This window comes from Carcharodon carcharias, chromosome 7 (genome assembly GCF_017639515.1).
Source record: "Carcharodon carcharias isolate sCarCar2 chromosome 7, sCarCar2.pri, whole genome shotgun sequence".
Lineage (NCBI taxonomy): Eukaryota > Metazoa > Chordata > Chondrichthyes > Lamniformes > Lamnidae > Carcharodon > Carcharodon carcharias.
Window position 1 is genome coordinate 178,530,335 of NC_054473.1, and position 10,095 is coordinate 178,540,429.

A 10,095-nucleotide genomic window follows, 5' to 3' on the forward strand; every position below is an offset into this window, starting at 1 on the left:
CAGGAGTTGGCAGTGCGCCCACCGACAGTTGAAAGGCCTATTAAGGCCATTGAATCAAAGGTACTTGAATCAAATTTTTCACAGCCCATCCAACCGGACGGTGGACGGGGCAGGCAAAAAGGCCAAGCGGCCTTTGCACTTCTTAGGAGACCTCATCCACGGGCGGAAAGAGGTTTCCAACAGCAAATAAAAAGTAAAATAAACATTTTAACATTTAATTAATAACCCGTCCCTGCTCAGGTGACAGCGTCACAGGAGAGGACATGTTTTTATCACACTTTAGAAATCTTTAATGTTCTAAACTCATCATCTCCTCGAGGCAGCTCTGCACCTCAGGGAACTTCCCCAGCGCACCCCCACGTGCATGCCCTCGCCCTCCTCCTCCCACCGCCCCCTACAGGCAGCGCTGAGCGCTGCAGCACATGGTTCACGCTGAGCGTGCCTTAAGTGGCCCGCCAGCGTGAAATCGCGATCCGGCCGCTCCCGTCGAGCCCACCCGATGAGGGGAAAAGCCCCCCCCCAGGAAATTTTAAATACGTCGAGCAAAAGCCGAGCTTCAGCCATCCTTAACGCTTGGTTTCTAAGTCGTTTCGCCTGAAGCTGGCCCCACCCACAAAATCGGACGTGCCCTCAGGTCAAAATAAGGAGCACGGGGAGTTTCTGGCAATCGCGCTGATCCACAAAAGCTTTTCAAATTGCGTTTGCTTTCTTAGGCGCACAAGCACTAGCTGGTGCATTTTAGAAATCTTTATCCGTTTAAAATATTTCAATTACTAAGAAACAGAGCGATGCACACCAATGAGACTACTAAACGGCTTTATTCTTTAAGACATTGTCAGCAATTAAAAATCAGGTTACTAACTGGTGGTAGATGAGACATTTATTGAAAACATTTGTTTTTTTTGCCGCTAAATCCGCTTTCAGCTGCATTAACACAATTACACCAGGTTTATTCCTCTTAAATATAATGAGGAATACCATTCAATGGAAAGAGAAAGAAAGAATTCTGTTCTGCTTTGCTGCCCGGTTGCTTTGGCGGCCGGAAGATTTTAGGCTTGTGGTTATGCAGATGAACTTCAACGGAATCTTGAATGGCGCCAGCGTATTTTGCACCTAATTTCCTGAATGTGTCTCCACCCCAAGGTAGGGATACCCAGCAGGAGCTTCGGGCAGAGGTTAGAGAAGCACCATAGCGATTTCCAAACCAGAGTCTTTGCAAGTGCACATCAGCTGCATTAACAAAATTACACCAGGTTTATTCCTCTTAAATATAATGAGGAATACCCCTCATTCAATGGAAAGAGAAAGAAAGAATTCTGTTCTGCTTTACTGCCCGGTCGCATTGGTGGCTGGAAAATTGACACCAACATCATGCAGCAATACTTCGGCACAAGAAAGGTCTCATCTGATGCTTAAAGTTGTGCCATAAACTGATTGTGCAAACATGTCCTTTTTTAATGATTGCAGTAAAGCAGAAGCTGTAACTTAGAAAATTGCACGTTTTATATAGAAAACAAACCTGATATAAATGACAGGATAGATAATTTCACAGTGCTGTTTCTAAAGACATCACCATGAAAATGTACATAGGGAGTGCTCAGAGTAGATTCCCTTTAAGAAAATAATTCATGCAGTAGAAAATATGTGTAGAAATATATCACTTAACATTGGACGGTAGCAAAAGATACTTGGGCCTGGATTTTCTTCTTCCTGATGGATATAGGACATCCCTTTGCCAGACCAACCCAGCTAAGTAGCTAAGAATTGCCCTGGGATCTCCAGGCATTAAATACACTACTGTCAGGTGAAAAACATAGGGGTGTTTTTTTTTTCAAAATAATTTCCTTTGAACATTTTTTGTCAATTAGTATTAAGAGTATTGGAGAAGGGGGAATATGTCTGTTTGACTGACAAACCAAGCCATGATCAAATCAAGGATTCATTCGATGGTACGTGCGATTTTCTGTGAATGGGTGAAATCCCAAGGGAAAAGTCAGGCCCAACTCTGTGCTCCGTGGTCAACAATCACTGAGAGTCATTCTATTGACAATGAGTATATAAAATAAAACTGCTTTAGGCTTTGAACTCCAATTATGTATAGATTAGCATAGAAACACATAACATGTTGGATGACAACTCCTTTGTGCAAAAGAGACAGTAACTGTTTAGATTGAGCACACTAAAGCCTCTGCCAAAACAACCAAGGTATTGTACAAAGACATGTATGTTAATCTTCACGGCATTACTTCAAAGTTTTTATAAACTAGCTTTTGAAATATTACTGCAACACATCGAAACACTGAGTACTAATCCGGGTAAATAATGTCAGATCTGTAGGGGAAAAAAAATAGACTTTGAAAAGGCAGGTAGAAATTCATCTTGGATGGGAGCTCAAAACAGACAACATCGTGTGCACTGCCCTTTATAAACTCTCCCCAGTGTTCAGTTCCAACGGGTGTATAATGGCAGCTTGTGAGATGTCAACCGTTTTTGTGATGCTGCCCAAGATGACTTTCTACCCTTCACTGTCTCACATCATTCAACATCTGCATCCCTTAAGGGTCTCATTTAAACATCCTCAACTGAAAAATAGAAATCGGGACTACGGCAAAAAAAGAAGCTAATGACTGCAACCAGTCTGGAACTTTCTGCAGCTCTAAGGAATGAGGTACTCGCAGACGTATCTCTTCTCCGTGCGGCACACTTCATCGGACCATTTGCCCTGGCTGCTAATCGAGGCCACTGCGCAATTCTCACGCGTCCCTCCGCGCGGCTCATTCCGATCCCAGTTGAAGTAAGTAATCGGCAATCCGTTCACGTCCACAAATTTGCCCTCAGTGGTCATGTCGTTGACGCCAATCCAAAAGTCCCTGGCCCCAGTCAAGCTCTTCTTGGCGTAGCTACGGAGAGAATTGCCTTCGTCGCTGCTTCGGGGGATACTCAAAGTCCCTCCTTGAGCGATACAGTCCTCGTTGGCCGCATGGTAACTCTTGGGGCTTTTCGATGCCAGGTAACATTTCTTGTGAATTTTTGTCCCTTTCAGGCAAACTGGGAGGAGAAAGAAAGAACTCGTATTTACGTTGCACCCTTCACAAACCCAGGAGACCCCAAAGCCATTGACGTTGGAATGGCAGCAACTTATATTGGGAATATCAGGAATGGGCCCCTCCCCAGATGTATCTGTATTTGGAGTGGCAGTACAGACCTCCTTCCCTGCGCAGTGGGATTACTCACCAGTCTGCAGTGCTTGCATCTCTTTAAGCGAATTCACTTCTCGCCATAGTTTGTCAATTTCATTCCTCAAATCGTCCTTTCCTGTGTTTGAAAAGAATAAAACAAAAGACTATTCTTGAAAAGGTTGGATACAAACCTAAAAAGGACAACGCTGATGTTAAAAACATGCAATCAACATACTTGCTCAAAACACCAGTCCCAACATTCAGTAGTCACTCTTTTTAATATTACGCAACAAGGTAATTTTCCACTTCTGTCGAAGGGTCATGAGGACTCGAAACATCAACTCTTTTCTTCTCCGCCGATGCTGCCAGACCTGCTGAGTTTTTCCAGGTAATTCTGTTTTTGTTTTGGATTTCCAGCATCCGCAGTTTTTTTGTTTTTAATTTTCCATTATATTTAGTGAAAAGAGGCTTCAGACATTTTTTGACACTTTTCACATTTTTACAACAATCCCTTTTCTGCTATTCCAACAGAGACATTAACTCACCCTATCATGAATATTTGTCAAGCAGATTTTTTTTTTCAGAAAATATACAATATTCATAAAATTTGTTAAAGTACATTATGTATCAGTTTAAATTTGATATTACATAAAGTGCAATTCAATTTCTTTCAATATTGTACATGGCAGTCACTCTAGGCACCCCCCCTACACCTACAATTACGGGTTACATTCATAATTCACATTTATATTTCTTTTCAAACATTCACTATACAACTCAAGGGGTTTTACTCAAATTCTAGCCCTGTAGTTTTACTCTGGCCTGTGTGCAGAACACAGCACAGCTCCTGCTGCTGTTAATCATGACGTATTCAGCCTGCGTAAACCTTCATTCCCAATTGCTAGACAAATTTTTGGTGACTTGCTCGTCTCATTCAGATACATCTGAATCAAGAAACCACGGGCAGAATTTTTCACTCGTCAGATGGTCATTCACCCAACCCACACAAAAGTAAAAAATGATGCGTGATGATGTTGGTTGAGCGACATGACATCATCGCACACTCTCGCGATATTTCGGTTGGCGGAAGCAGACAGGGGTTGGCAGCGCGTCTGCCGACAATTAAAGGGCTGATTAAGGCCATGAACAATCTAATTGAATTAAACTTTTCACCGCCAAGCGGCCTTTGCATTTTTAGGAAACCTCATCCACGGGGGAGACAAAGTTTCCTAAAGCAAATGAAAATAACATAAAAATTTTAAAACTTAATTAATAGCATGTCACTGCTCGTGTGACAGAGTCACAAGTGGTGACATGTTTCATTACATTTTTATTCTCTTTATTTGTTTATATATATATATATATCACTTCATCTCCCCGAGACAGCCTCAGGGAGGTTATGAAGTGCTCACTCGCTTGCATGCGTGAAGGTTGCACTTGCCCGGCTTGCACTCCCTCTCTCCGCCAGCAGAGACAGCGCTGAGCGCCGCCACTCGCATTTCATGCTGGGCAGGCCTTAATTGGCCCATCAGTGTGAAATCGCGATCCGGTCCCAATTGCGAGCGGCAGGCAGCTTCCTGACTGCCCTCACCCACCCCTGCCAAGCCCCCCCGACAGAGTCACATGAGGGGACATATTTTTTAACATCTTAAAAACGCTTTACTTTAATTTTTTTTTGTTGTATATCTTCATCTCCCTGAGGCAGCTCTGTGCCTCAGGGAGCTTTTCCTGTGTGCACATGCGCGCATGCGCCAAGTTCCCCGCTCGTCCTCCCCACCCCCCCCCCACCCCCTCACCCACACACACAGGCAACGCTGAGCGCTGCAGCACACGATTCACGGGCGGGCCTTAATTGGCCAGCCAGTTGAAATTGCGGTCTGGCCCGATCGCAGGCGATGTTCGGCTTCCCAACCGCTCCCGCCCATCCTCACCGAGACTGTCCAACAAGGGCGTAGCTCTGTGTGCTGTTTAAACATTTTGGATTCGGATAACAGGTCAGCTGCGTGCCAATTCAAACAAGGGAATTTTGTGGACACTTTGACGATATCCCTTTGCCCTTCCTTCTCCAATAGTGCCTTCCGAAACTCTGCTCATTATAATCACAACCTTCGTAGGCCTGGTTTTATGATGATTTTGTGTGGTTTTTGTTTGCTTGACTCTCCCTTGCTCACTATGAATCTGGCCCACACGCTGGTCACTCGCTCTTCTCGACTGAGATAACCCGTCACTGGTCCTCTTGACGCACTGTCCCACTCCTTTTGACGCACTGTCCCACTCACTGAACTGACACACTATGCACTGCAATCTCACCACGAGGGATCTGTCTGCTTACCAGCTCTTTATTTGACCCTATCTCAGCTCTGTGTCTTCAAAGCTTTTCTTCACAATCACCCTGTTGCGCTTCCAACACTGTCCAATGCTAACCAAAACATCGAGGGTCTTCTTATGCCATGTAGCACAGTCTAAGGCTATTCATCATGTCATACCTGTGCTTAATCTTGCTGTCACGCTGTTTGACCACTGCTGAACGCCATGTCGTGTTTTTATAATGAAATAAGAAACAATCAGTCATAAGGGATTGTATAAACATGCTGTGGGTTCATTTATTTAAACTAGGCACACAGGAACATTTATACATGGATAGAAAGCTTGAAGAGGTCAGCAGCAGAGCTGTGCATGCTGTGTTCTGCTCACAGGTCAGACTGAAACTGATCACATGACACACTTCCCTTCTACTGATGGCATGCTGCTATCTCTTAAAGGCATATTACAACAGGAGGGTCCTAGACTGTGGCCTTTCCCCATTGAGCCTTTGCAGCGGCTGGCCCAAGCTTTAGTGCTTCCATTAGTATGTAGTTCTGGACCTTGTAACGCGCTAGTCTTCAACACTTAGTCATAAACAGCTCTTTGCACTAGAAGACTTGTCAACCTGATGCAGCAGTAAAAGAAAGGGTGGGAGTGGGATGTACAGCTAATGAGTGAGGGAGAGAATCCCAGAGCGTACCTCCTCTGAGGTTGACTCAGGTGAGGGTGGGTCAAATGTGGTAATGCCAGAGAAGCAAGTCAGTGCCCATCTTATAGGATGTGTAGGAAATGTCAATCAATTGTTTTCAGGGATTTAAAGGGTTGGCCCTGACAGAAATGCTGCACGTTTTAGAGTTCTACATTCAGTTCACATTTTGTACCACAAGGTGGTGCTTTAATACTGAACAGCGCCAAAGTAGAACCAGCCTTTTCAGAGAATATTTTGAACCATTCTCATAAACAAACTGTGCAGCTGATGGTTCATCGTTTTGTGCATTAAAGGACATCAATAAAAGTCAAAGTGAGTTTCAGGCACAGCACCTCCCCTTTCGATGAAGCACTTTACAGCCTATCAGCCTAACAGTAAGTTCGACACTTTTATATCACAGTCAGCTTCCACATTCCACCCCCCCCACCCCCCGACAGCAGACGCTGGTAATGGTTCTGTTGTAACTATCTACAACTCCTCTGGTCCCACCTTTTGTTTGTTTACCTGTTCCATACCCCTTTTGCCTTGCTTCTTTATCCATTTTTTCACTTAATTTCAGAAGGCTATTCAACTGTGAGGTATATTCCAGATGATCCTAAACCTGTCCTCATCTAAAACCATTGAATCATAAATTTATAGAGTGGTTACAGCACAAAAGGAGGCCATTCAGCCCACTGGTTCCATGCTAGCTCTCTGCAAAAAGCAACTCAGCCAAAGCCACACTTCCACCTTCTCCCCATCACCCTGCAAAACATTTACACTTCCAGCACAAGTCACGAGAATACACAACAACTTGTTTTTTATACATTACCTTTAACATAATAAACCATCCCGAGGCATTTCAAAAGAACATTATCAAACAACATTTGACACCAAGTCACAGCAGGAGATGTTAGGGTGGAGGACCAACAGCTTAATCAAAGAGATAGATTTTAATGAGCCTCTTGGAGGGGAGAGAGGTGGAAAGGTGGACAGGATTAGGGAGGGAATTGCAGAATTTGAGGCATCTGCCATTATTTCAGCTGCTTCTGTGCAGCACTGTGTTGTTCAACCTAGAAAGCAGGGACTCTTTATTCCAACAGAGAAAGGGAAATTTTAACCGGACCCGTCCTGTGCAAAACTAAACGGATCGGGCTTAACACCAGGTTTACACCCTGCACAATTTTACTCCCTGGGCCATAAAGGCACAAATGCTAATGGTGGAGCAATGAAAACAGGGTTGAGGGAACAGCCTGAATTGTCGGAGGTCAGAGGTCTCGGAGGGCTGTAAGGTTGGAGGAGGCCACAGAGACACAGCTGCTCCAGCTCAGCCGCACAGCGATGCCAACATAACATTACAACTGCAGTCCACCTGGCTCCAAATGGCTTGTGTACCGAGTTGGAACCCCTTTCATCATGAAGGTATTTCATGCGCTGTACAGCAGATGCTGATTATGGGGGGGGGGGGGGGGCGACACTTGAGCTGATCCACCTTTATACACATTCCCAATCCTTTCAAAAAAAAAACGCAGCAAATGAAAGGTAAGGTGCCCTGAATTGGGAGCGACCGTCATTGAGCTTCAAAGTAATTCAATGCACGTAAACAACTTAGGGGTGTTTCTGGGGGACCAATGGCCACACACCATGTATTTTTTGTTCTTTCTTTGCCTGCAAGTTGCAACCTGGGAGCCCACGATGATATAAAACTGCTCATCCGCCAAATGTGAATTCTGCTGCTGGGTAGAAATATTGTTCATTTTAAGCAAGTAAGCGTAACTCTGAGTCAAGACTACCTTTCTTTTTTGCTGGAACTATTGCACTCAATGACTTTAAAAGACTTTTAATCTGTAGCAACTAACACTAAAACTGAAACTCAATGAAGGGCTGCAAATAATAATAGAATAGCGATAAAAATCTGGAATTAAAAGTCTGACGATGACCACGAAACCATTGTCAATTGTCGTAAAAACCCATCTGGTTCACTAATGTCTTTTAGCGGAAGGAAATCTGCCATCTTTACCTGGTCTGGCCTACATGTGACTCCAGACCCACAGCACCATGGTTGACTCTTAACTGCTGTCCGGACAAGAGTAATTAGGGATGCACAATAAATGCTGGGCTAGCCAGAGGTGCCCATATCCCATGAATGAATTTTTTTAAAAATCCAACAAAGTCAAGAGAAACATTGTTAGCACCTACACAAGGCGCTGAAGTTAACACCAGGGTTTGCCAGCAGGGAGCAGCTTACTTGCATCTACACAGTCTTTGCAAATGGCAGAAGGGGCAGATATATAAGTCAGGGGAATTCCAGTTCCGCACACATGTTTTAGGTGTAATTTTAACCTAAGATGCCAGACAAGAAGCTGACATGGGGTTTTACATTCCTCCCAAACTTGCTCTCCGTTGACTTCAGCGGGAGTAAAAGCATGCAGGGTGTAAACCTGGTGTTAAGTCCGATCCATTCAGTTTTGCACAGGATGAGTTAGGTTAAAATTTCTTTCTCTGTTGGAGTAAAGAGTCCCTGATTTCTAGATTGAGCAACGCAATGCCTCACAGAAGAAACTGAAATAATGGCAGACCCGGCTTGGGCCATTACATTCAAGTTGACCGAACTGTTTAGCTGAGTTCATGTAAGTACTATCAGTGGCAGCAACAGTGCAACTTAATTCTACTGGCTCATTTGTAACGTTTCGACTGAGAACATAGCCAGTTTACACCAATTTAGAAGAGAATTAAATAGTCTGGAATTGGGCAAACATATTCATTTCCAGACAGAATTATTCAGTGGCAGACATTGTTGGGAGTGCACCTAAAGCAATCAAATCAAGAGTACAAGAGTGCATAGACTTACCTCCCCTATTCAATGATCGTCTTCAATTCTTTGGTGACAAGGAGCTGCCTAAGGAACTGTCCCCCTTCCCCACCTCCTCCAATCCAGGACGCCTTACATTTAATTCACTGCATTTTTTTGAAGGGGATGCGAGTGTGGATAAATCGCAGGTCTCGAATTAACAAAGCTAACTTGCTACCTTGACAACTCACACACACACACACACACACACACACACGCCAAACAACAAAGCAGAAATTAAACTTGGGTGTTACCTTTGCCGGCTCTTGATGGCTTGGATCTGGACTGGGCTGTGGTCAGAGATATCACTATAATGCTGACACAAACAAAACGGAGGAGGTTTGCTTCAGCCATAGCAAATTCCTAAATGCCGACCCGGGGAGCTCTGTTGAAGACTGGGGATCTTCCCAGAGAAACCAGGAGGAGAATCTAAATCAAGATGCAGAGTTGACAGCCCAGGGAGGCACCGAATGAGTGAACGCTGTCTTATATTTATAGAGAGGCTGGGACGTTTGTTTGACTGGAACTCTGGAGCTCCTGGCCGGAGTCTGTATATTATTGGCAGTAACACAGTTCTTTCATGCTTCAGCCTTTGCTCTGCTCCTTCATTCACTCACACATCAGTCTTTATTTTAGTTCCATTCCTTTGGTTATTTAATCTAATTTCACATGTATTTTCTGTTTGTAAACTTACTGCTTCCTGTTCAGTTTTCCTCCATGTGCATGTGTATTTTTTCATCCTTTTTTTCCTGTCTCATTCACTTCCATTAGCAGCAGGGCATTTTTATTTAATAATACGCAGAAACACACGTGTTCAGGCCATTTGTGGCTCAGATGGTGGTATGTTTGTCTTTTGTTAGAATGTCCTGGGTTCAAATCCCCCTCGAGAGACTGAGGGAGTGTTAGAACGTCCGAAGTGTTGTCTTTTAGATTAGGTTTTAAACTGAGGCCCTGTTATGCTCTCTCTGGTGGGTGTAGAAGATCCCATGACATCCCTACTTTGAAGAAGAGCAGGAGACTTATCTCATGCATCCTGTAAATTGAGGATTCCTCAAACAACATAAAGTTTTTTT

At 44.0% G+C, this 10,095-nt stretch overlaps 1 protein-coding gene across 1 annotated transcript; it reads right to left on the reverse strand.

Annotated features, from left to right (window-relative positions):
* Positions 1-811: 811 nt before the first annotated feature.
* Positions 812-9,414, reverse strand: clec3a (C-type lectin domain family 3, member A). The gene is made up of 3 exons (XM_041192129.1): positions 9,277-9,414; positions 3,235-3,315; positions 812-3,048 (listed from the first exon to the last, which is right to left on the reverse strand). Exons 1-3 carry the CDS (start codon positions 9,374-9,376, stop codon positions 2,657-2,659), a joined length of 573 nt encoding a protein of 190 aa, XP_041048063.1. The 5' UTR covers positions 9,377-9,414; the 3' UTR covers positions 812-2,656.
* Positions 9,415-10,095: the final 681 nt, after the last annotated feature.